General features: G+C 41.1%; 1 protein-coding gene across 1 annotated transcript in view; it reads left to right on the top strand.

The window, feature by feature from the left end:
- The window catches only part of LOC113149866 (neurexin-3b), a 247787-nt gene extending 226949 nt beyond the window's left edge, over positions 1-20838 (top strand). The window contains exons 23-24 of the mRNA XM_026342210.1: positions 7056-7134; positions 17987-20838. Of these exons, the coding sequence (XP_026197995.1) occupies positions 7056-7134; positions 17987-18975 (1068 nt within the window). The 3' untranslated portion in view covers positions 18976-20838. The remainder of the gene's footprint in view (positions 1-7055; positions 7135-17986) is intronic.
- The last annotated feature ends 6786 nt before the right edge of the window (positions 20839-27624 follow it).

Below are 27624 nucleotides of genomic sequence, written 5' to 3'. Positions count from 1 at the left end.
AGTAGTGGAATGGGAACTGGTGAGATGGCAAAAAAAGAAGGCAAGAGCGGGAGTCAGCCTGACCTCTGATTTCTGTCACTTTCTTTGACATTTCTCTAGCTGAAAAATAGTCTTCTGTATGTATCCCCATCTATATACAGTACATATATATATATGTATGTGTGTGTGTGTAAATGCGTGTGTACATATATATATATATATATATATATATATATATATATATATGTCCAAGGTGACCAAAGGAGCACCTCAGGGAGGAAGAAGTTGCTTTGAATTGCACGCCTTTGATTTGCCCTTGCCTCCACGTCGTCACTTTCATCTTTGAACATGCAACCACATTGGATATCCATGGCAACTGACTGCCAGGATGAGGTGCTTGGGGAAAATTGATTTGTTTTGGGTTTATTTCCATCACTACAAAAATAAAAAAAACAGCTTTAGCCATTGGGCACTCTGGCATTGTAAATAAACCATATTGTGTTTGATAGCGGGTTTGTAATGTGAATCTACGTATAGTGTTGTGTCTCTTCACTTACTCTCAAAGGGCTTCACTTCTCAGTTTTACTTTCACCCCATGGGCACAAAAACACGTGAAGGTCGTTTATTGTGATAAGGCCATTGTGTGTTCAGGAGCAAACTCCCTCACCCTCCCTGATGATATGGCTCAGTCTATTGTATTTAAGCATGTGAGCTCTGTTAGCCTCTCTGAAAAGCAGCACTGCTCACATTTGATGTTATGTTTGTAACCTGGGGCTGTGGCCATGTTTTAGCCTTTACACTGACCCAGGAGAAATCTATAGACAGTGGTCTTTCTCTTCCCCCCACCAAGAGCAAACCATTGCTTTGATATAACCAATCAAATCAGTGTAATGCTCAGCAGAATATTACACTGCAGCCGCAGCTGCAGAAGCAGCCACTGCTCATGTTACCATCCATATATTTGAAGAGTTGTATTCCAAGCTTAATAGTATGACCCTGCATATGTAAGAACTAGCTGTCATTAGTGTTTTTTAGATAGAAGTATATGAATTTTTAAAAAAAGATTAAGTTTTTTTAAGGTAATTGTTCTGATTAAATTCACATTTGTTATGTTTGCATGTTTGCAGTCATGTGCATCTGTTTATGTGGCAAACAAGTTGATGGTGTACAATATTTTGTGCTTTCTGAGTCAGAACATATGCTGTAGCAAATAGTGATGGTTTGGCTCACAGATCCCCTGAACACAGTCACATTTATTATAAGGCACAGGTGTGAAGAGAGGGTGTGAAGGCATTCTTGCACATTATTAGATCAAAATCTCCAGAAAAAAGTGTTGAATATAATTTGAACATCAAAAACTGATCTGTTTTTCTCCTGTTTTTGGTCCTCTAGTTTGAACCAGGTGAACTCTGCTGTGCTGGTAAAACCTTAAAAGTTTGAAAAGTTAGTTCAGCTGTATTGAATAGTGGATTTTATTTGGCAGTGGAAGAAATCTGTCAGGCGCTGGTTGAATTTATCTGTTTGATGTAGCAAAAGCAGTGCTACTGCTGCTGCTGCTGCTGCTAATACAGCTAGAAGGAAGCCAGGCTAGGTGTTGAAAGTTTCATTCTTTTTTCCTCTCACAGATTGAGACACCTGGCCAAAATGTTATAAATATCCTTAAATGATATATTCAGACAATACTGGCTTGTATATTTAAAGAATCTTTTGTTGTCTTCATTGTTCCTTCTGTCTGTTGGTCCAGTGGACTGTGTTTTAGTTTTAGAGACTGTAAATAAAATCCATCTACAGGAATGCATTTAGCTGAAGAAATTATTGTGAAATTAAAGGACTCATATTATGCTTTAGTATTTTCAGGTTAGCTGGGAAGTTTTTCCGCTCCTCTGCTTGCCCCATCAACAGGCTTCCTCAAGCCGGCCATTTAGAACAGAGTAGGATTAGGGTGAGGGGCGCCTTGAAGAGACAGCAGCTAAAACTAATCTTTTCAGACAGAGGGTGAAAAGAGGTACTGTAAAGACCCATTATAAGAAAATAAGTCAAATAAAGTGGATATCTTCCCGTCTTTAGTGAGAAGTTTCCTCTTTGTGCCTTCTCTTTCAGTCTTTTTTAACTGAAATGTTGTGGAGGTCTACTTATTTTACCTTGCAACAACATTTGGAAGGGATCTCCGAAGAGCAATGAGAACTTAATGAACAATAGTAGCAACCAAAAACTGTTTCAGTGTACATACAGTACTGTATGTACTTGGAAAAAGGTGACCCCTTCAAAATAGGGTCACACTGACCCTGAACAAAACAAAGTATTTACACCTAAGCTTTACTGCTGCCCAGTTTGCAAATTTAGTAAAATTACTTTGTATAATAAAATATAACTTTTGGACAGACGTCTCTATTTTTCCAGTGGTTTAGCTTTTAATAAAAAAGTGTTATTTCCCAAGCTTCAAGTTTATTGTTAATCAATCTTGGAATCTCTTTGTTCACTCTGAGGTCAGGCCTGACTGGTAATGTAGCATGAACTCCATTCACTTGCTCAGGTAACAGCAGCTTTGCCTGTTAATGGTTTCTGCATTGCTGCTGGCTGATTCACAGTAGTCAATCCAGAATTCCTGATTAAACACCAGAGAAGCTTTGTCAAGACTGAGATGGCCCAGCATCTTTTTGCATTCTCCATTTTGTTTGTGCCAGTGCCATCAGTTGTGAAGCTAAAAGCTGTGTGTTTTGAGACTTGTCTCCCAAAGAGGCTGTCTATCTTTATCGATCGCCACTGTGATCCTTTTAATTGATGTGCTGAAGTGGTCAGAGGTAAATGTTGTTTTAATGAAGTCTGCCTATTGATTTGGCTGTGCTGTGTTGGGAATTTGAGCATTATTTGAAGGCAGAGTAATCAGGATAATCAGGAGGCATGTTGCACCAAGCTTGTGCGTTTTTCTATGTACTGATATCATCGTGTATGATACGCTTTCTTCACATGCAGGAAGTAGAAGGCATACGCATGCATATTAAAGCTTCCCACACGCTCAACAAAACACCCTGTAAATCTCACCACCCAGACTCTTAAAAATGACGATGAGAATGTTTGTTGAGAATAATTACATCAAAAGAGAAATCACTTTGCTGCCAAAATATATCCCACTCTGTGTTATGGAGATTTAGACAGAGAATTGGATTTCCCCAGCTGTGAAATCAGTTTTTGTAGTCCCGCTGGCCAACCGCATCATTATGCTATACCCCACTGTAGGCTCTCGTCACTGCACACACATGAAGCCTATGGCTTTTCCACTCCACGAGCTCCCTGTGCGTTCCCAGCATCTAGCCTCGTGCCACGTTATTATAGACGTGTGGTCGATTGAGGGAAGACTCTGAGCTCTGCATGTCACTTCATTGGTTCTGCATTAGGCCAAATGCGTAAAAGTGGCGCCCTAACCAGCTGTTCGAAAGCACCTCAATCTACACCATTGTGACAGCCAGAGATACATCATGCGTTTGTGAAAATGAATCAGGGGTACATTTAGTGTATCTACAAGTGTCAAACATCACACTTCAAAAGCACTCAGCAATTTCTTCGAGTGGAATCAAAGTTGCTTAGATGAGAGTCTCTTACTTGGAGTCTGTAGATGACGATTTTCAACTAAATGGAGGGTGAATACACTGACTGGAGTATGTCTTCCTACTATTTAAATGAAACCTTTACAACACAAGCGGAGGCAGGCAGTCCTCTTCTTTAATGTGGATAGGCTCGAAGATGAAGTACTTAATGATTTTTTCGTTGCAGGAGTTCTGCAGTACTGAGCAGGGTTTTGGCCTCTGTACTCCCTGACACACCTTCTTTAACTGAGTCTCAGCAGTGTCAGTCCTTAAAGGGATTTCACTAAAACTCCTTTAACATTGAATCTACTGGTTTCATCTGCGTGTTCAAGGACTTTTTGTCTTTCAAATGTTGCTTCTATATTATGTTCTTTAGAGTCTCCATTCAAACATGGCCTGACCTTGACCAAACCCTGTGCTGCTTGCTTTTGTGGCATTACCGCTGTTGAGAAAATGTAGTAAAATATTTTGCAGTGGATTGCTGGTTTATCTCTGTGGTTTAATTAACGCACGTCATCCACACGAGGCATGGTTTTCCCCACTTTTCTAATATTAACTCCTACAGTAATTAACAGCCAGAAAACCTGTCAGTGAATCAGCAGAGAAGTCAAAATAATTAAAAATAGATGATCCACTCCTAAGCTACAGAGACAGCATATCTATGTCTGTTTTCATTATATAATTTATCTAAAATTACATCAATTTTAAAATAAGTTCACAAAATGACATCTGGGAAATGTAGTGTACTGATAAATGCCTATTAAAGCTCATTTGATGGATCTGCCAGGGTACTTGTACAAAACAGTTTGGAAACCACTGCCCAAATAAACATTCTCATCATTTATTAGAAAGAATATAATATTCTGTGACCATATTTAGCTTACAAATGGACGGTGCCCTGTCATAGCTAGATTGCGCCTCAAATTGAATTCTTTCTGCTGCACTGTAAAGGATAAATTATTCTTCTGACATCAGAAGCTCTTTTACAAGCTAAATATGCCTCATTACAGTATTTCTGTTCGACTGATTTTATTTTCTTTGTGCATAAGAAATTATGAACTCGTGTTCTCCCCAAACTAGAATTATAGGAATCAAGTTAAAAGCCTGTGAGGCAGCATGAGACTGGATGTAATCTGTCCCCTCATACTTACTGTAACATTGTCTTGCTGCAGCTTTCATGTCAAATGGCTCGATAGAGTTGTGATACGATCGTCGACCTCCATGTGCAAGGCTAGAGCTCCTTACGGAGATCACAGCAAATTTGGGACATGGATTTCCAAATTTCTGAAAAAGGGCCGATGCAGAAATACAAAGACTGTGGCTTTGTTAGCAGGTATAAGTCTAGTCATGCTAAAATAATAACAAAAGATTCAATGTTATACGTGGATTTAAATGTGAAGCTGCTACATCCAAAGCAGTGAAAACATTTGCGGTGTGTTGATATGCTGTCATCATCAACTGCAGAGAAATGCAGCATGAATGGACAAGAGAAAGGCAGTGTTTTCAGTTGATGCTATGTTATGGTGTGATGATCTCGGCCTGAAATTGCTGGAACAGACTTTGAAGTGGCTCAGGTTTTTCATCTCTCTTTCTCTCTCTCTGTGTCCCTGCCTCCCACATCTGCCGCTATCATAATAACAAGCAATAACCCTCTTTCAGCAATAACCAAGACTTTTACGCCCGTAATGTGGCTTCAATAAATAATGTCATGTTTACCAAGGGGCCATATTTTACAGCAATTTAGTTTAGAGCCTCCCCTCTTGTTTCATATTTTGCCTCCCCATGTTGGAATACAGTACATAATGTGGTGTATTATACCCACCAGCACCGACATGCATTAACACATTATCAAATGCACTGATAGAGAAAGTACTGCAGCCCATCATGCCAAATGATTTACATTAGGAATACTGTGACTCCAGAAAGTGTGCAGACCCCTCCACTTTTTGCATGAAATAGCACGATGGATAAAATGTACATTTTTGTAATGACAATCCTGTGGCCAAACCATCCTTGAGATGTTTAGGTCCCGGAATTCTCACTGCATGTCAAGACAAAAACCAAACCAAGTAACTCTATGTAGATGTTTACAATAACTTTTTAAATTGAAGAATGGATCAAAACATAAATATAAAACCATGTCTTCAGCTTTGAGTTTCCTCAGGAGCTCAGTGACAAATTAAACAGCAGAAGTTTGGAAGCACCAGGACTTTCAATAGAGTTTGACGGGATAAACTGGATAAACAAGTAGAGGTTTGGTCATTGAGGTGACCAAGAACCCAGTGGTCACTGTGACAGAGCTTCAGATGTCTACTGAAGATTTTGAAGAACTGGCCAAATACTCTCAGGCCTTTTGGCAGAGTGGTTAGATGGAAGCCAAATTGTATTTAAAAGATTCTGGGAGCATAGGGAAAAATAAACTCCTGCCAGCGCAGTAAAAAGAGAAACCATAATTGCTGCAAAAGGGGTGGAATTAAGAGTATGAATGCTTATTTTAAATGAGAGATCTCTAAAAACGTTTTTACTGTCATTATGGGTTATTGAGTGTAGAGTACAGTGCAAAAAACGTCAGTTTTATTCATTTACAATTAAATCTAAAACACATTCTCAGACTGAATGCTTGCATAGGCCATCGCATGCTTTACAAAAATCAATGCTCTCACTGTGACGTTTGGTAGACAGGTAGGTTGAACATCAGCGAATAGTGTGCATATGGTAGAGGTGGACAGCTTTTTTCTAGGCCCTGTTGAAAGCAGCAGCACAAGCATGGGGGCGCGTTTCATTAGTCTGTCAAACTCAATGATATTTAGAGCCCCACACCCTCGGCCAGGACTGGAAAACTCAATCAGCACTCTGATTTCATAACCCTGCTTGGTGACAGGGCTTATTTTATCGCCCCGCTGATTCATTCTAATAAACGCCGGCTGCCCAGCACACCAGCACTGAAATACAACCTCCCCCTTCTGTCCTCCATGGGTCGACCCGAAAAAAGGAAGGGGGGGGTACGAGGGGATAAATCAGAATTGTGGGAACTGGAAGGTGCAGATAATCCATTGCTGGTCCGGGTGTAGCTAGGAAGTCTGCCACCCTATCCCTCCCTCCCTCCACATCCTTTAGCACAAATCAGACGCTAGGACGGTGTTGATCTGTGAGGGCTTGGTGGGGCCATTGATTGTGGACGGCACAGGAGGAGAGGGGCGATAAATAATCGGAGGCAGAGTACGGAGGGTGAAGGAAAACAATTATCTGCGGAGGTGGAAAGCACATAAAGTGAAGAATGATAAACACTGTGAAATATGATTGACTCCAAGTGATATATGGATGCCGAAGGACAGGCGAAGAGCTCTGTGTGTGCAGAGATATCCTTGAATGGAATGTCTGTGTGCAAGTTGAGGACTTACTATACTGCCGCAGGCCTAACCACATTTTCCTCTGCGTGTGTGTGTGTGTGTGTGTGTTTGTGTGTGTGTGACTGTGTCTCTTTCCCCGCAGACGACAGATGACATTGTTTCATCGGCGGAGTGTTCCAGTGACGACGAGGACCTGGAGGAGTGTGACTCCGGACATGCAGGTGGGATGGGTGTGTCAAGTTGTGCTTGCTCTGAACCTGGTCTACTTCTCCTTATCTTTCTTTGATTTGCTATCAAGGAGCCTCTCCTTAGCATCATGTCCCATGGGAGCTTCAAGTGTAACTTCAAAAAGCCCTCAGAATAGTAGCCACTGTAAGAAATATACACTAGTGGGAGTGAAAGTTTAAAAAACTCTTTGGAGATGGATGAAAGTAATAATGCTTACTGTGAGTTTCTATATTCTTAGCATGCTCTCTGCAGGAAGTGACAGTTTTAACGTTTAAGTAAATGCACACCTCGTAGAGTCAGCCAAAGTAACAAAACCACACACCTTCCATCTCTAAAACAAGTTACACTTAGCTATGGGGCCACTGGGTGCAGACATGATGAAGCGTTGATACTAATTTTGTTCTCTCAGCATTCAGTCGAGAGCAAAACTTTACTCAACAAAGTACGAAATTAGTATCAAGCCCCATGTCGCCCGCACTGATGCTTCAAAATGTATCTGTCCTGTACACGGTTGATTTCCTCTTGCTGTGCGTGTGTGTGCGTCTCTCTTGACAGAGGATACATTTTGAGATTCTTTCGAGAACAAAGATGCTTTCAGCATAGATACTGTGATATGTAGCAGACTAACTGCAAGAGAGCCTCTTCCTCCCTTCTCCTTCTTCTCTTGTTTGTACCTCTGTTTCCTTCGTCGGAGGCTTGCCTTACCTGAACATTCTAATAGAGAACAGATATCCTCGAATTTCTGTGCGCATCGTCTCTCTTCCCTCCTCCCTTTACACACACACACACACACACACACACACACACAACACAAACACAAATCACTTTGTGATTAGATCAAAGTGATACGACATTCACCCAGTGGAGTTTGAAAAGAAAAAATAGAGCAGGAAATAAAACTGCAGATTTAAAAAGAGTGGTTATTTTGAGGCAACTTGGGTTTGGACGATTTATTATTTTTTTTTTTTTGTGAACAAGCAGCTGTCAATCACACGTCTGCCCAGGAGCAGTTGGCACATACTCTAATATGGAGTAAAGCAGGAGTGTGAGCTCTGCCGAAAACTGGCTCCGCATGTGAAACACATCCCCCCTCAGGCACTCTGGAAATCATTAACAGCTCAGGCTATTTGATTGCTTCACTGTCCTTCAAAACGCCATCACAGCAGACTAAATGATGCTGCGTTAATCTGGCTAAATATGGCTCAGCTTAGCACTAAGCATATGTCCACTTTTCACAGCTAATAATAAGCCTAAGTTGAAACAATGCATTGCCCTTTCTTTGTCATCTGTGTTCAGAGACGAAAACAGATAATCAGGCATTTATTTATTGCTCTCAGAAACGAGGCCTGTCTGTGCTTCGGTGGAGATTCTGACAGAAATTTCACCATTTTTCTGAAAAGAACTCGTTTACTTTGAAGCTTCATCACACTGTAATAGTATTTGTTTCTTTAAAATTATGACCACATTTAGGTCCTTATAGTTACGGCTTTTTGATGTGAAGAAAAGCTATTTTCTCTGTGGCTTCATGCAGTATCTCAGCACTTTATCTGTGAGCATGAGTTGCTTTCTTAAATCAGAGATTATTGAAACTGAACGGGCAAATTCTTACACCTCACGTGTTTCGTTTCCTTGAACCATTCAAACATCAAACCCAAGTATTCTCAAAAGTGGAAGTGCAACAAAGTGTAGTGGAAGAAGTTTTTTACTTGAAGAGAACATGGTACCCTCCCCTCATATAGTGGCAACATATGTAGTCATACACACTCATACATACTGTACATTTCACCATGTTGACACAGAAATTCATATTCTCATTCCTTGCCCTGCTTCCAGTCGTATGAACAATTGCATGACATGATGTTTGTTTCTTTTCTGTTGCATTTCGTTTTTTTGTTGTTTTTTTCTCCTGTGATGCACATATGAACATCTCTCTTCTGTATCAATTTGGACCCAGCTGCTGGGTTGCTTAAGATTTGAGCTTTTTGTTTTTGCTTTACATTGGGGCTGGGGTGGGCTCAGTGGGGTGATTTTTTTCTTTTCTTGTTTTGTTGTGGTTGTTGTTTTATTTCTTTAAATTTTTTTCTTTGGTGTCCTCATCATCCGTCGTCCATCCTCCAAGCAAGGATAGAGCCGCTCCTCCCGTTTTTGCCTCATCTTGTGCCGCATGAACTTTTGGTGGTTGGAAAATTCAGAGTTCTCCTCTTCATCAAGTTTGTGTTTTTTTTATGCCATATGGCTTCTAAAGAAACAACCCCCCCTCCCCTCCCATTTTCTATAGGGAAATGAACGGCAACAAAATCTTTTCTTGCCATCATCCTTTTTTTGGCCTTGTGCAGGCAACCCCATTCTGTCTCAAGAAAGTTGTGTGTGAAAGAATGACTCCCTGTCTCCCGCCCCTGAGCGTAACCCCCACCCCCGACCCGACCCCTCCATCCCAACTCACCCACCTTCTTTCTTTTAGCCTTTCTGCATATACATGTCTGTTTGAATGCAGATGGCATAAAAAGACTTTTATTGCCACAAAGTATATCTGTTTTTCTATTCTATCTGTTGCTCCAAGTAGAAGGCATGCACACTGTACTGGACTGTACTGCAGCTCTATAGACTAACTAATAATCCTCTCCCCCCCCCCCCCCTGCTTCTGCATGGATATGATTGGCATCCATTTTGTGTGCTGCTTCTCCTCCACCCATAAGTCTCAGGCTAACCTCCAGGTGGCTTTTACTACATGTCACTGTGTGTTCGGGGATACAGCGGTGGGCCTGCACCGCTGCTGTTCCCTGCAGCTCCTCCCTCAGAGGTGTCCTGTGTTTGTGCTTGTGCTTGCTGTCTGTGTCTGTGCTCCGTCTGTGTCTGCCAAACAGCTTGTCTTGTCTGCTGTATGTGGTCGTCTCATGGTTGTGTGTGTCTGTGTGTTTGATAAAACTGTTAATCCTTACCTTTACCCTCTATCCCATGTGAGTTCCACAAGAGAGCAAATAAGGTGTGTGCAATGCGATTCTTGACAAGGCCCTGCACACATTTACTTAACTATTTGTTAAACTAACTAAAATAAGTCTATGCAGACACTAGTTAGTGGGAACTACTACCTGAAATCGGTGATGAAACATAACAGATGCTGAGTTTAGAGAACAGAAAATACCAAGCCAATTTGTGTTTTAATTTCACAGTAATTAACAGTGTCAGCAGCTTGTCATTAGCGTGTAACCAGAGCAATTTTGCGATTAATATGTAATTATATTGTAGTAATTGATGCAAATGATTTTCATAAATACACAAGTGAAAATCTGAATGTTTGATTTGCACATACAGTACCTACAAGTTGCTATAAATTCTGTAAGACAAAAATATTAGTTAGACTTTGATGATAATTAATTTCAAATAAGACTCACATGTAAAAAGTCATATTTTTACTAGGTCGTAAAAGTGCACACACGCGGAACAATAGGAAAATAAAATATAAAAACAAAAAGTGCTCAAAATTAAATCACTAATACTTTTACGTTCTTCATAGTGATCCATGAGAACAGGAGTTGATACAGACCAAATGAAAGCTAAAGAGTTAGATTTTCATTTTAGTCAAAGGTTAGTTAGTGCAGTAAGTTTTAATATATGTCAATATTATAGTCATAGGTTACCTACCTCATAGGTTTGTGATGCTGTTATGGACTTCGTCAACTCTTTATAAAATGTTGTTGTATATGTTTATATTGAATTTGCAGATGTGGGCATGAGTAAACAGTAATACTGAGTAATACTAAATGAGATCTGGTAACAGGTGAAGTAAAAATGAGAATGAACAGGAGTAAAATTTTTTAAGGTTTTTTCCTTATTGCACTATTTTATAACATGTAATTACCATTCCTACAATAATTGAACATGCAGCTGACTGACAACAACTGGATATGCAGACTGATGATTAGCGCAAAATTAGTTACCTTTGCATTATAAATGCAACTGGAGCTGATTGTGTGAGTGTTACTAACTGGACTGGGACAATATGTTTGGACATTCTCCAAGTCTGACTTACAGTATAAACAGCCACTGGTGGTGTTAAAGTAAAGTGATAAAGTGAGTGATTACACCAATCAAATCAAAACAGTCACGCCACCTGTTGATTTAATCCTCTGGTGAAGATTTTAATGCAATCTGTGATTGGCAGATTGCAGAACATGAACACACAGTGCATCACAGCCTTTTGCCTATGGGACTGTGTAGCTGCAGACCTGCCAGAGTGCACCAGGCTGACCCCTGTCCGCCCCAAGATGAAAACTGCCCGGTAGTGATACTATTGCACTTGATTGGTCTACTGTATGTGTTTCACTAAAGTTACCGTAGGCTACTGAATCGAGTAGCATATGCGCAGGGGTTTGCAAAACTGGACTTGCTCGTAAGATGCGTGGACATACATTTGCACATTCAAATGGATATATGCAAATTGGTTAAAAAAGAAAAGCTTCCAAGCTATTAGATGGGGACTGTGGTCTCGATTATCTGCAGCAACAGAGCCAGTGATTTTATTCCTCCCGTTGTGCTGAACAAGGTTTTGCCTTCATTTTCGTTTTAATTACCATTGTTACTGTTTAATCATTAAATAAAAGTTGTATATTGTCAAAATCTTCGTTGACAAAACACTGCAAATAGTGCAGAAAACAGACTTAAAATGAATTATATCATTGTTCTTCGTTTGCTGGATTAAAGATTCAACATTCAAAAAACTTAATTAACCCCATAGGAAGTGTGTTTAATTAGGATAGGAAAATAAGTGACATATTTTAAACCCATTGTCACAAACTGTTTATCAGTTTCCCACAACTGGCCAAAAAAATCTAGTTTTGGAATAGGGAAACATGATTCTCACTAATAAAATGGACAAATGCTGGCTCTGGTAGGAGATGGCATACACACCCTGCTGGATGGGCATAGGTTTTCAACAGCCATGCATCAAATGATTTTCTACACACAATATGTTATAAAAGTGTTAAACCACTTCTGACTTTGCTACTGATCATAAACATGCAGCTAGGTTGTTTCAGTCTTATTTTTCTAAAGAAAACACTCCGCCCATAAATCATTGCAAACAGGGTAACTGTTTTCCTCTATGTGGCATTTAAATACTTAACTAGAACTAAAAAAGACTGTATATATAATAAAAGGGTTACAAATAGTCCCCTTTAGCCTTTTCAATATATTATAGATGTCTCCTTATCTCTTAGGCCTTGGGTTAAGGAGAAAGTCCCACGACCTATTTGGCAGAGGCACAAATTGATGTAATGTTTCCTGATTATATTTATATTTCATGTAAAGAGCTATGCTCAAATTACAGAATGAAGTATAAGAGGGATGGATCACTGAGCTTCCTTGTGGCAACAGCTATGGCTTCCGTCAAGCACCACTGGGCCAGCTGTCATTGAACACAGACCTCAGATCAGTTTAAAGGTTACTCAGCTGACACGCATCCGCCGAGTGCAGAGGTGCAGCCTGATTGCTGTACAGCAAATCGACCAGCTGGCAGGGGCAAGTCGCCTCGCCTGCTGGAGTTGCCAACTTAATACACTGGGCTGCACCTAACCACATGATGAAGGATTAAGAGTTATCTTCCATGCACCATGGCTTCAGGATGCCCTGAAAACTAGGAATTACTCCAGCCACAGGTGGTTCGTGCATCCTTACAGGGGAGACCTGTAAGGATGAACATCCTTCACTTTTAGGATGGAAATCAATGTCCATCAGTGAGAAATTAGGCTTCTCTTGGCAGGAGTGTGCACAGGCAAGATAAGATAATTTAATAGCAGGGTAAAGTGCTCTGCTTATTAAGGTACATGTTTCTAGAAAGCTCAGCCATTGCACAGCGCACCAATATAATCCCTGGCATGTCCTTTTAAGTGTGTCCGCACTGAGAATGTGTGTGTTGCTAGCTCTCTGGTAATCAGCTTCCTACCTGTAGTGGGTAGAGATGAATGAATCTGCTACAGCAGGTCTCTAGGCACAATACACACAGATACAATAGGATTTCAGGGCCGCAAACCACTGACTCACCCACAATTTGCAGTGTTGAAATCCCATTGACTCAGTTCATCCATGGTGGGTGCTGGTGCACCGGCTTTCCACTTTTATGGTGTAGTGTTGTCAAATCCCTGACACACCATTGGGATTCATCTCCATTCGGTAGCCTCAGCAAACGCTGGATGGACACGGGGATCAGGCCAGGAGAGAGAGGAGATGGAAAAGAGGGAGGGAGCAGGGGAAAGTGAACAGAAAGTGCTGCTCTGAGATTTCTGTTTCTGTAGCCTCCAAGCTGCTGAGGTAGTCTGCCCATCATGTGTTTAGTAACTTTATTTTCTTTAATTCCTCTTCAAAAGCCACAAGGACATGCAGCAGATAGCGTCTTCCTTACATGGTGGGTTAAAAACAGAAATAGCTTTGAAATTCAGTTTGTTTAGTGCACTCATTTTTATAGATCAGTTTTTTGTCATTGATGCAGAGGCTAGTCGGTAGGCATAAAGAAACACTTCTGTAGTGCTGACTCTCTTTTGCCTAAAATGAAAGAAAACAGTGTAACTGGCTGTAGGTCTAGTGGAGTGGAGAATTATTTGCCAAGGCAGCGGAGCCTTAGAATAAAATCCCCTTCCATCTTGAGGAGTGCAGAAAACAAACGCAATCTGGTTAAGCAAACCCATTAGAAACCACAGTGTTTGTCTGCTCCAGAAATGCAGCAAGATGTGCAACGCCTGTGCAAGAGCTTACACAGGATTAAAGTGTTTACCAAAACATCAAGGTCCTCTGCACTGACTTTACTGGAGACCCTCAACTGCAGCAGTTGCCCTCCCATCCAAGTGTTTTGTTGATATAGCGCAAAGCTAACAGTCGCCGAAAGCTGTTAGCCAAGAATGGAGTGAAAGGATGCAAACAAGGCCAAGACAACAAGGGCAAAATTGGGTAAATAAAGCGTTGGGTGAAATTGCTTACTGTGTGCTGGTATTGTTTATATAACAAGGCGATGAGTTCGCCGCTGCTATTCGAATATTATCACAGCCGTGCAACGTGAGCATTAGCTGTGAAAGAGAAGATCACACAAAGCCACTCGCTGTATCATGTCAGACATTACTGCATTCCCTGGAGCACGGTCGGACAGTCAGGAAATACACATTTAAGATGTCAGTGTTGATAATACAGAACAGTCAGTACAGCGTGACAGGTGCCATATTTCCTCAATAACTCTTAACTCATAGATCCACTTTCACTAAATGAATGAGGTTTCTGTAACCAGCCTGCAGAGGAGGAACCAAAACCCGATATCTGAAGACAAATGTGCCTCTCACATCTCCTTAAATTCACCAGAGGCACCAATAAACCTCCATGCCCTCTTGTGGAACTCCTTCCCAACACGGTGTTTATCTGTCAAACAAAGGCTGTTGGTTATGCACATTACAAAAAGCATAGAATCATCAATCTAAAAGTAGCTCATTAATTATCACTCTACTCCCCCGGTTGATTAATTAGTGGATGTGGTGGACCTAAATGCCACATAATGTTGGTTATATATCACCCATGGTGCACCTCTTCCCTTGTTCACAGCTGATGAATGGTTTCTTTGCCTGAGAGAATATCCTACAGCCCTTTGGTGGCAGTGATCTTTCACTGACCTTTGACCCCTTCTAAAGCCCCTTCCCCTACCTGACCCCTGGCTTGCTGTATTGTTATTGTATATTACTCTCCCTAAATGCAACTTACTTAAGCATGCATTAACCCAACTTAGTGGAACTAAAATCCAAAATAAAACCATGACTGATTTTACCTCTCTTTCTCTGACGTACATCCAGATTGCACGCCCTGTCCCGTGTTTTATAATACTAACAAGAGAAATGCATTGAGGTTAACTAATAATAAAGTCTTTATTATTAGTTATACAAAGGTGGTGACACTTGGCCTATAAACTGTCCCCCCTCTCTTTGTCTGCCTCAGTGTGTGCTTTCTGGTTGTTCATCTGTGATAATGTTGGAAAGTTAATGCCTTTCTTTCTTGCTTGCCAATCTGTTTTATTTTTGTCTTTTTGTACATATATGTTAACACACATATATGTGTATCTCTCTGTTTCTTTTCTGAAAAATGTTCTAATTTTAAACTGCCAATTTGCTAAGAATCACTATTGCCAATGTTCTCATGATTTTTATTTCCTCCCCCAATTAGAACGAAACTTCCTCTTTTCTCTATGAATTAATTGCTGTTTCATAAGCAACAGAAGGTTTTTAAGATTGGGTATCAAAACAGTGCAGCTGTATTGGAGTTTCAAATTTGTGTCCTCATAGAGAAAAAAGGGAAGCTACCTCCAAAGTAGACCCTCACCACTATCTGTCAAAACTGTTTCTATGCTGATCTCTAATATTCTCCTGTTAACGAATAGCTTCCTCTGATTGAAATTTGGATTTAATCAATGAATGAGTCAATTACTTTTGTGCATGGCAAAGAAGTTGCAGCTTAGGGTTTGTAAAACTGTCAGTGTTGAGAGTGCTGTTCTCTTTTGTAGATGGGCATGTATATGCTCATTGTTTGTATATCCCCATCCCTTCCTTACAGCCAAAAGCTCTAATGCCGCCCGACCGCTTCGTGCCGCCTTTACATGGACATGGCAACTGATGTACACGTTCACCCCCATCTATGTCATTTCCTTCCTAGTATGTTCATAGGTCCCACCCCGTCTCACACTCCCTCCCCCCGAATCCTTTACGTAGAGATTCTAAGATATGTACAGTGATCTGTTTGTTCGTTATCGATGAACAAGTTAAAGTTGAGCAAAAAACAAAAAAAAAAGAAGAGCAGTCATCTAATCAGGCTGTAGCTATTTATGGAGAGACTTATCTATCAAAGCAAGAACTATAGATATACCGTTTTCTTTTTTATACAAAATTAAAAGAATACTTAAAGAACAAAAAAAAAAATATTCCGAACAGAATGGTGAAGATTATTTTCATGTCATGATGTGTGGATGTATGTGTTGTTGCCTCCCTGTACCATCCTGTCTAAAAAGAGAAATATATACTAAATAATCAGAAATTGTTAAAAAGAAACTAACTTATTGTCCAAAGGCATTCTTACACAACTTTCTTTTGTAAATTTTTTTTTCTTCCTGCCAAAATCATGCGGGCAATTTGTTGATGTAAGTTGACAAAACTGATGGTATGCTTTCCTTTTCTTTGACAACTGTTTTTTGTAGGCTTTTATGATTTTCTGAGCTGACTTTGTTTTTTTCTTTTTTACCTCTTCTTTTCTTAGTTACTTATTACTAATCCCTTTCTGGATAGTTCTATCTGTGGCTTTACTTTGTGAATGTTTTTACAATGTTTGCTCTAACTCTGAACTCTTTTTGCAATGCCTTAATTATTCCTTTTGTTCCGTTTCCTTCTTTTCTTTGTGTTCTTTTTCTTTATCGTTCTAAAAAGGTTTGCATCTCTTTATAGTGCCCTGTTTGTGAGCCTTTGCAATGTACAAACAAGCCACTTTGGCAAGAGGATAAGCAGCTTCAATAGACATCTGAATGTTTCAAACTCTCTGTATTAGCCAAGCAACAGGTCAAATCAGTAATGTACGTGGTATGAGGTGTTCCAAAATGGACAAGTGTTTTTTTAGGTCTTTAAGTGTTCCGCATTGATGAATAAGAGAGTAATAGCACCCTCCAAAATGGAGACGGCAAGCTGTTACAATCAAGATTCTGCCATCAAACCATACAAATCAGCAAACATTCAGGTGCTACTGAACTGCCCAGTGACTTTGTGCCATTGTGGAAACTGTAGGGGTCAAAAGGCAAGAGGCTAGGGCAAATAGGGAAGCCCACTGATGCCGAGGAAAGAAAAGTTCCCTCAATTTTTCCCGATAACTTGTGAGTGGTGATTTATTTGCCGCTTTAATCTTTTGTTCAGATCAGTGTGCGTTTCTCTGATAGGTCTAAAATGAAAGTTGGGTTTTTAAGAGGCCGTCATTTTTTTCCGCTTTATGATTAAGCAGTTGTTAGTATTTGTTCACCCGTGTAGGTCAGGTGTGGGGTTTACAAAGAAAAGCACCACTTTGAGCAGCTACAGTATGCGAAACATCTTCCAAACACTTTCTCATTTCAGACTTAGTTAACTTGCTTTCAGGCCCACTGGCTTGCACTTGAATTGCAAACAAATGTTAATACCCTCTGCTTCTTCTTCTTATCCACAGAGCACATCTTTGGGTGCTCAGGTCATGAACAAAGTGGAAAGGATTTACATTTGAAGATAAATGAAACAAGCCTCTTAAAAGCCCAAGCTAGTAATTTATGTGGAGAAATATGCATCATTAGAGAGTAAACTAAACTAAATATAGGACCACAAATTATGTGGCGTATACTGGATAGAAACAGTAATTTACACTTTGTGTACACAGTCATAGAAAATAAGAAATAGTCATGCAGCACAAAGAACATACGATAACCATGACCATTTTATAGTGCAGTATGAATGTAGCTCTGTTAAAGACTGCAGTCTGAGAACATAGTTATAAGGATATGAAGGAGTTACCATGAGCAGTCAGTTAAATGTGGCTCACCCTTGTGCATCCCTCAAAGCCTTTTGATGCAATGTATACTTTATTTATGGCTGTTGTTTTCTTTCAGTTTGGGTCTTGTTTCGTTCTGAGTTTCATTGTTTTTGCACTGGTACAGTATTTTCTTTTTCTGTTTTGTTTCTTTATCTTCAGTTTTTTATTTTCCTTCCTATGTTGAGCTTTGCTTTTTTACGTTCTTTGGTTACGGATTCTTTTGGTGTTTGACTCTATCTTGTTTTGCTGCCTTCTCACTGGTGTTTATTTCTCTGTTTCACTTTCTAGGAGGGGAACTAGTCATCCCCATACTAGTCGAAGACCCCATAGACATCCCTTCTGTATCCACTCGTTCTCCCTTCATCCCCCTCCCCCCAACTCTCCGCCCCGTCCTCACCATTATTGAGACCACCAAAGAATCCTTGGCCATGGCCACTGAGGCGGGGGTACCTTGCTTGTCGGACCGAGGCAGCGATGATTGTGATGATGGTGATGGTGGTGATGATGGTGATGATGATGATGATGATGATGGCATGGTGATTTCGGGGTTTGGCTCTGGCGAAGCTTTCGACTCTAGCCTGCCCCCGACTGACGATGAAGATTTTTACACCACCTTCTCCCTGGTAACAGATAAGATCTTGACCACATCGGCCTATGAAGGCGGCTACAAAGCCCTCGCGCCCAAGTGGGAGGCCAAGGACTTGAGGCCTAGCAAAGCCTCTGAGGCAGGTAGGACTACATCCACCTCGCCTCTGCCCGACCTCCGGGGCACGCCGCCTCCGGCGGTCCCCTCGGACACGCCACCCAAGCTTCCTGCCGGGAAAATGAACAACCGCGAGGTAAAACCCCCGCAGCCAGACATAGTCCTGCTGCCCCTGCCCACGTCCTTTGATCTGGACGGCACCAAGCCACGGGGCCCCTTCATCACCTCGCCCATGCTGCGCACAGTGCCTGCAGCCTTGCCCACAGTGCCAGGTGTTGTGCGGCGGGTGCCCCCGGGGGCCTCAGAGGTGATCCGGGAATCCAGCAGTACCACGGGCATGGTGGTGGGTATTGTCTCAGCCGCCGCCCTCTGCATCCTCATCCTTCTCTACGCCATGTACAAGTACAGGAATAGGGATGAGGGTTCCTACCAGGTGGACGAGACGCGCAACTACATCAGCAACTCCGCGCAAACCAATGGCGCTGTAGTGAAGGATAAAACACCCAGTGGCAGCGCCAAAGGCAGTGCAAGTAGCAAGAGACCGAAAGACAAGGACAAGGAATATTATGTATAGAAATCAAGTCATTTCCCAACACATAAAAAAACATTTTGACAGTACCATATTGGCAACTGTGATTTAAAAAGGATAAAATCTCTTGAGAACTCAAGACTTATTGAGTCACTGAAACATTTACACAAGAACTTTGGCTTATGGAAGCACCCTTACTATTGTAAGCATTACGGAGAGACAGTGCAGTTCAACATTGCTGGGACTCAGTACGGACCTTTTTAAGGAGTCCCTGCTGGAGACTTTTGCCAGTGTGAATAATATCACTCTAATATCCACACGACCCCCAAGTGACTGTCAGGAGGTGTATGATTCTTGGAGATCTAATGACCTTGTCCATTGTAACCCTGTAAAATATGATCACTGTCATTTCGGCCATTCTGAGCATGCATGTGAGGTGTATGTGATGTGGTGCTGGCATCTGTATAAGTGAGGGACCTCAAGAAACTATGATTGTCGGGAAAGTTGGAAGTCAAAACATGATTTTGCATTAAACAGTTTAATTAAATGTAGCTGTCATGGATGCGATTTGAGGTAAAGTATATGTGTACTTAACGCTGTCTGTTTAATTTCTTTTTTTTTTTTTTATTCAATTAGTATTTATTTATTGAACGTAGGTCTTTTTTGAAGGATGATGTCCAGTCAGGGTTGATGCAGTGCTCAGTGACCACTCAGCAGGATGTGATACAGTAATAGATCACAATATTTTTCTCTCCCTCCCTCACGTCTCCGTTAGGGATTGGACTGCTATGCGCGGCATCCAAATCCTAGGTGGTGTTCAAGCGTGTAAAAGTGGATCCACCAGGCAAATTGCACAATACATTGTTATTTTTCTGAATTTTAAATCTCTGATAGCATTCTCCTTTTGTTTTCTTTTAAATTTTGTCCATTTTCTTTTACATTTTCTGAGATGCTGAGGTAAAATGCATTCTAATTTGCATCTGGTGGATATTTAATTGTAAACTAAAAAAGAAAAAAGAAAAAAAAAACAGGCTAAAGACTTACTCCAGTGTGAACAAGTGTGATTCTATCTGTTGTCACAGACACAGACAGTGTCAAAAACAGCAAATATGTTTACATATTTTATTACATCATAGCCGTTGTGCTTTGCAGGTCAATATTGTACAGAAGATTCAAGGTTCTGTTCAATTTTTTAAAATCCTCTTCTTGTATAGACAGACCATTTGATTTAATTTTTCTGCTGTAGCAACATGACAAAAGAAGAAAACAATTTTTATTCTTTTTACCAGGAACACCTGGAGATAAAAGAAAATGATATGCACAGGATCGTTTGTTGAGGCTTGGAACAAATGTTAGATTAGTCTCTCTGGACGGTGTTTCTCCTCAACCTCATGAATATTTGACCATCAGAAGCTGTCAGTCATATAGAAAACACCTCCCTCAGATCTTGTATTAGGAATTCCTCCATTTTCGGAAATTACTTTCATCATGTCATTTATTTTTTTATTGGAAATTAAAAAAAACAGAACAACAGAATAAATACAGACCGTGATGGATTTGGAGATGTATTGCTAGCACCTTACTGACTTACTGGTGGGTTGTTTTGTTTCATTTCCTCCTTTTTTTGTAAACTGTGACGTCAGTGTTCTCGTCTGCTCTCGTCTTTTTTTGTTTTTGATTTTTTTTTCTTCTTTTTTCTGTTATTGTGTAACTTTATTTCACGTCTCATTTTTATGACATCATCTTCCGGCGACACGTTTTTATGTTACTATTTATTGCTGAGTTTATTTGTTCTCATTCATTTTCATGCAGAATCAGTCTGTGTATGTTCACTTTGATTTTTTGTGTTGGTACTTGGCTTTTTCGACCAGCTAATTATTGCTGTCTTATGCTCTTTGACTCCGAACAATTCCCACAAATAAAAAAAAAATGTTGTTCCCAAACTTTTTGGACATTGTCGCAGGTGCCTGTCACTCACTCATCCGTGTTGTGGTGTGTGAGCGGGAGAAGACACTGCAAGGAGATGGAGATAGATTCCATCAGCGCTGAAGACTATTCACCGAAACCACAATTTCTCATCCATTCGCTATCACTTCAGTGATTTCCTTTTATACCAAAAAGTGGCATCATTTCCATTCAAATGAAGTCCGGAGGAGAATAGCTCAACGCTATCATTTACCTATAGATGATTATGCAAATTCATACACTGTTCATTGGTGCAACAAGAGAAAAAAAAAGCGAGGAGAGAAAACGGTTATTAGAGTGTCCAGAGTCTTCACAACAGCAGTGGAATAGCTTTGGGTTTCTTTAGAGTCAGGCCTTTGTGAAAGTGCACAGCCAAATGAGATTCTCCACCACCATATGGTCGGGTTATGAGCTACTCAGTGGCAGCAGCACCTGCTTTCCCAGCTCGTTTTTACACTGTCCATATTTCGTGCAAATGGGCCTTCTCAAGGCTGGTCATTAACTTGCAATAGCCCATTGATGTAGAATATCAGAGTGGCGTGTGTGAGTATATTCAGTGCACACAATGACTACATATTAACTCAATCATCCTGCCACAGGCAGTTGGAACAAGGAGGCCAGCAGGGATTCGTTCCACTGAGGGACTGTGGGTTTTTTTTTTTTTTACGTTTTGAGGCAGAGCCACATTTCAAGATTCATTTCGTCGTCACTAAAAATGTGTGGAAATTTGTTCTGTGTAAGTCAACACAATAAAAAGTGACTGTTGTGTTGCTGCAACATTACAGCAGCAACAAACAAATACTACTATAAAAATACTACAAATAAGTGGTAATAATCGATATTATTGAAACATAATCACATTAACAACAGTTCGGTTTGGACAGTGTGCATTTGAAAAGAGTCCCATATGACTTAGGTCTGCGGCTCATTGTGCTGGTTGTGACGCCTCTCATAGAGAAGTGTTCTGAGGTGAATTGTCAATGTTGTCCTGAAGGGCTAAAAAAAAATAAAATAAACTTTGGTAATGCAGGTTTAGCATTTACTGTATATGTTGGTGTCAGACTGATAACAGGTGAAATAAGGTCTTAATGTTACACCTTTTATTTCACTAAAGTCAAGAATGTAGATCATCTGTAAGAACAGGCAGCGTTTAATGCTGTTCCTTTAATCAGTTAGTGAGAATAGCTTTACTATAGCCACATGGAGTTCAGCTTTTCTTTTTCCTTTCTTCACCTTTATTATATTTAGAAACTGCCTCATTTCATAGGTTGAATATCTAACTGAATTACTAAGACAGCTGCACTTTAAACGACGTCCAGCCTTTAGTTCCTGTGATTTAGTGTGGCATTTACACACTACCACTGGCCACCAGTAACCACAAATTATTGATGTACTTTGATTCAAGTTATGTTTATAGTTTCAGGAATGCGAAGTGGCTGTTTGCCATCCTTGAATAGTTTCTTTATAATCTGACTGTCCTTTTTGGAAGCGCTCAATATTTATCTGATCTTTTGTAAATTGTGCCTCCAGCCGCACCGTGCGGTCGAACTTCTCTACCTATCTCTCTTCTGTCAGAGCTGATTTGCAATCAGGGGCATCTGTCACAGACACTTAGCTTCATTTACATTACACCAAAATGTGAATCTGAGTCAGCCAGAGTGCACCTAAAGAAGGAAAGCTGCTTAGACGGCAGTCAACAACCAGACACCGCCTCAATTCTGAAATATAACCGTCATCCACATACTTTTATGACATTGTGGTAAAAGGTAAATGGCCCAGGAGACAAAGATGAAATTAAAAGGCAAATTGTATTAAGTACTTAACACGACAATAACATCAAAAGAACAGAGGGAAAGGTAATTGCTGCATAAATCACCAGTGAACAAAACAGAATCTAAATAATTAGTATATACCGTATTAACCAAATACATCAAATAGCAAGTAAATGTGTTTGTTATTAATATCATGATCATAATTAAAGTCCCTAAATATAACCTGTGTGCTGCAGTCTACATTTAGCTCCTAAAAAGCCTACTGGCACAAACCTCGAAACAGTGAGGTATCGCTGTTTTCACAACCATTAGTCTCTTTCAGATTTACACCAGCGGGGCGCCAGCAGAGGAAACGTATTCATTTGATATTCACAACCCATTTGCTTACACAGTTGTCGGCTGACAAAGTTTATTGATTAGATTTTATGTGTAGCAACTACTTTTCCTTTTAGTCAAATTAGTAGAAGTAGATTACATCAATCCCACTGATGTCAGCGGGATAATTCATATCTTAATTGACAGAAAAACAATTTACATTTGCTAATGGCTTTTCCAAATGGATTTCTGTGTGCGTTTGACTGCATTAGCTCTGAATTCACCCTGTATAGGGTCTCTGGAACACCGAAAAGAGAGCAGCTTGGCTCCCCTTCATGCATTTAAAGGCTGACAGTTGACCTGTCGTGAAATTTAACTTCAACTAATGAACTGGTTAATTATACTTGAATGCTTTACAGCATGTTTTTCCTTTCAAATAAACACTGCCTTTATAAGAGCAATACATCAGCTCTGTCACTGATTACGGATGAAGTCTGTTTTTGTTGCTCCCAACGCTGAGGCAGAATGCTGTAAAACACTTTGAAAGCACTGGGAACATCTGCAGCGGTAGCGTTTTATGGCTCCTCTGTATAGATTGTAGACATGCAGCTTTCTTTCTTTCTATCCTTCTCACTGTAAAGATTCAGGAGAGATGCTGCATCCTCCGCGGACTGAGGCAGAGCAGCTGTGAAGGCGATGTGATCAGTCCTGATAGGTAAAATATGAGCCCGCTGACCTTAACTTCTGCATTATGAAGGGCACACACACACACACACACACACACAGGCACAAACCTCAAAAAGAAGTGTGCGTGCCCCTGTCTGTGTGTAGGCGTGTGGACGCATTAGGCATGCTTAAATCACATCAAAGTTCAGAGAGGAAAAAAAATGGATTAGTGGTTGCACGTGTGGGTTAAGCAATCATATTCATACATCTCAGTGGGTGCACGCAGTGATACATTAGCAGAATAGACAGGTGTATATGTGCACTTAATTCACTTCTGTGTCTCTCTGCGAGGAGCACATCACCTCTTATTCTTCCGCACCAAAGCTTTCAGTTAGCTCCTCAGCTCTAATTAACTGCCAAGATATGAATGCGCTAATCTGGGCTCTAAATCTTCAGTTCTACTGACAAAAGCTTTTACAGGCTGTCACAGCTGCATGATAAACAGCGGGGCTGGTGTCTTGCTTAGTGGACACAGTGCCATCTAGGGACCAGGTCTGGCAGCTCAGAGTTTAGGACGCTGGATGTGGAAATGTATTTGCATGCAGAGTATGTCAGAGCAAGTGCAGCAATAGCAGAAAGAAAAGTGTAGAAACCGTCCACACACAAGAAAATGCACTCTAATTATGAGTCATGGAAACATTCGCGATCTACTGGGTGATTTAGTTTTTCTTTATTTTAAAGGAATATAATCATAATTCTAAACAGATAATCACCAGTGGAAGACGTTTTTTAAATTTCAGACAGGTTCGTTTTTTCCTAGATGACACTGGGCTGCAAACTCCACGCGCGCGAGAGAGAACAGGAAGCTGCACACCAGGACGAGACAGAGCGCACATGCTGCTGGTGGAGGGTGCATGAGTATGCGGGTGCACAATTACACTGTATATGTCTCCGTCTCTGTCTGTACGTGTCAGTGAGTGATGTTCGAGGCTGTGCGAGTGTGTGTGTTGTACCCAGTACCTAGGGAGACAGGCCTCCTATTCAAGCTTGACAGTGTGATTGGATCCAGCGAGAATCCCAATGAAGCAATGAGTATCTCAGCGGCAGCTCCTCTCCCCCGGGCCCCCGTGCAGCCCACAGGCCGGCCCCAGCCCTGCCTGTTCAAACCAGATGGAGAGCGAGGAGAGATGGGATCTGAGAGAGAAAAGAGGTGAATGAACCACAAACTGTTTCATCTGCTGTGAAGGTGACTGCAGCAAAACAGTGGTAAATACGATCTGATCACAGCTGCAGGTAATTGCTGAGTCGGTCTAATGGAGTTTCAGTATGCCGCTCTAATCAAACCAGAGTTTTGATTTTAGATCCATAAAGTGAGACCTTTGTTATTGGCTCATTTTTAAACAACAGCAAGAAATCAGTGCTGCTTGTAAAGGCGACTACTAACAGCACACAACAAATTCAATGCTGGACTCAACGCGAGGCCTTTTGCCTCCAGCCGCCCAGTCTCAGCAAATAATGTGTTTTTAATTGAGTTGCTGGTTAAATAACCCTTTAAAACATCCATCTGGTTGCTTTGGACGGCTCCTAGCTCCATGGAGGCAGGTGAAACTGGACAAACACAAACACGCGACTGGGTCGCACCAGCGAGACTGTTGACGAATATAAAATGTGTGTGAAAGACTCAGTAATGTACATTTTTTGCTAACGTAGCTCACCTTTTTAAGGTGTGCTGTGTGCTACAAAAAACAAAAAAGATAATAAGTAGCATAATAAAAAAAAAATAAGTTAACAAAACTAAACTGTATTTTATCACTGTGCGTGTTTTTTAAAGCTAAATGTGGAAGCTAGCATTAGTTTTGTCACTTAATTCAGAAAGCTTAAGTAAAACAACAACTCCACCTGAAAACATGGAGCTTTTAGTCTAAATATTAAGTAACTACTACTTTCTATGTAACATCTCTTTAAATTAGTAGAAACTTACATTCAAACTATAAGAAGTTGTTGTTAACTTACTGAAGAGTCGGTGCAGCCACAGTTGAAGCATTAGCTTAGCTACATTAGCCGGCTAATCCATGCCAAGTATGGGTTCTAGTAGTAGGAGGTAAACATTGACTTCCTTCCTTTAATACCACCATTGTTTCAATTTAACATTCATGTTTTAACCCTAGTCTAATTGAAATGTTTTATTTTTCCCATCGTTAACCTCCTCGCTGTTCCACTTTTTATCGTACTTTTACCACAGCTGTTCAAATCTAAGCCCTCGTCCCGGTTGGTCTCCGATAACACAGCAGCTGCACGGAGCAGGTTTCATTTCATTTGCTTTGTAGATTTCATCCAAACCCAGTTTCAGAGTCAGTGCAGTATGACAAACGTATAAAAGGCTAATTTGAACTGTGCACAGGAGGGTTACAAAGAGACGTGTCGACCAGCTGAGCGTCAGCGTCCTCTGCAGACTGGTCACCGACAGCGGATCTGTCGCAGCGGGTCACAACAGCCGCCGTCTGCTCGCTGTGAGGTCACGCGGGGCCTCGCACGTGATGACACTCGAGCGAGGAGCCTCCCGCCCTCAGCACCGTCGGCGGCTGAGAGGCTGCTCCCCCCACACCTGTCTGCCATCAAACATGGAAATCACCCCACTCACCCGTGACTGTTGCATATTCCATGAGCAAAACACAGCGTATGGCACTTCATCTTATTTTAAAATGGGTTATAAATACAAATTGTTGCACAACAATTGCACAAAAAAAACAACATGTTTTTTTTTTTTTTCCCTGCGCCGGGGAGAAAATGAGGTTGATACGGAGACTCAACTGCAATAACCCATTCACTTATTGAACGACAGCGGCTGGATACACTCTCAGCCTCCAGGCTTAAACGAAAAAGCAGAGCATGGCTGCCTGATTGAATGGGTTTGTAATGCAAGCCAAATAGGTTTGTTCTAATGGGAATCAGCATCGGTGACGGCTGCAGAGGCTTAGGCCAGCACTAGAACAGCAGTGAGCAGCAGTGGCAAACACCTCATTGTTGTTTGACTGGCTGTGAGAGGCACAAACGCTAAGCAGTCGCTGTGATTACTAATAGTCAGCGGGCCCTAACCTTTAGGAATCAGTGTTTGTCAGGACGGTTATGTGTACGTGTTAACGTGTGCGTGTCGAGCTGTTGTTACAGCATCAGAAAGTCCAAAGCATCTGCTCCACGACAGAACATCAAGGTGGCGCGACGCCATGCTGTGGAGCTGCAGGTTGTGCAGTATAGCTGACCACCTCTATTGAATTAGCAGGTGTAGGTAGAAGAATATCACTTTAATATTGTGTCTAACGCAGGAAAAAACACCAATGTTAAGATATAAACACTAATAAAGCACTGAATGTTTGAGATTCTGAACAGCATACTCTCATTATCTTGGGTTTAATTACCCGGGTACAGTGGAGGTAAATAGGATTTTATTTCCTTCCTTCAAGAATTCATCTGTATTGTGTCAAAGTCACTGGACAGTTAAACATCTGAGCAGCAGATGAACACCAGAAAACAGATTTGCGTGTCTATAGTTGCTCTGAATAATCCACAGCACAACCGGTCAGAGGGTTTCACAGGACATAATTCTACTGGGGCCGCTCTCTGAGTTGTTCTCTGCTCCTCTGTGGATTATACAAAGCAAGCGGGACCCTTTTTTTTCAAACGTCACTGTTTTAATGCCGTGAGCACCACAAACAAAATTCAATTAGCTTCCAGTGGATTGAGGTGGTGGAAGGACTGTGTCTCAAAACATGGGCACACACAGTCCGACCAAAGCAAATAAGTGATCGTATTTGGATTTCCAAATGTCACATGCTGAGTCTTTAGGATTACATGGCGTGAGCAGGAGCAGACTGGAGGGCCCGGAGTGAGGTGGACACAGGAGAGAACTGTCTGACTCCTCATTAGCCACTGATGCCACGCAGCTGAGGGACACAAGTGGAGCAGACGTGGAGAAGGA

This window comes from Anabas testudineus, chromosome 24 (assembly GCF_900324465.2).
Source record: "Anabas testudineus chromosome 24, fAnaTes1.2, whole genome shotgun sequence".
In the NCBI taxonomy this organism is placed as follows: Eukaryota; Metazoa; Chordata; class Actinopteri; order Anabantiformes; family Anabantidae; genus Anabas; species Anabas testudineus.
The sequence above is the reverse complement of the archived record's forward strand: the minus strand, read 5'-3'. Positions and strand labels throughout refer to the sequence as shown.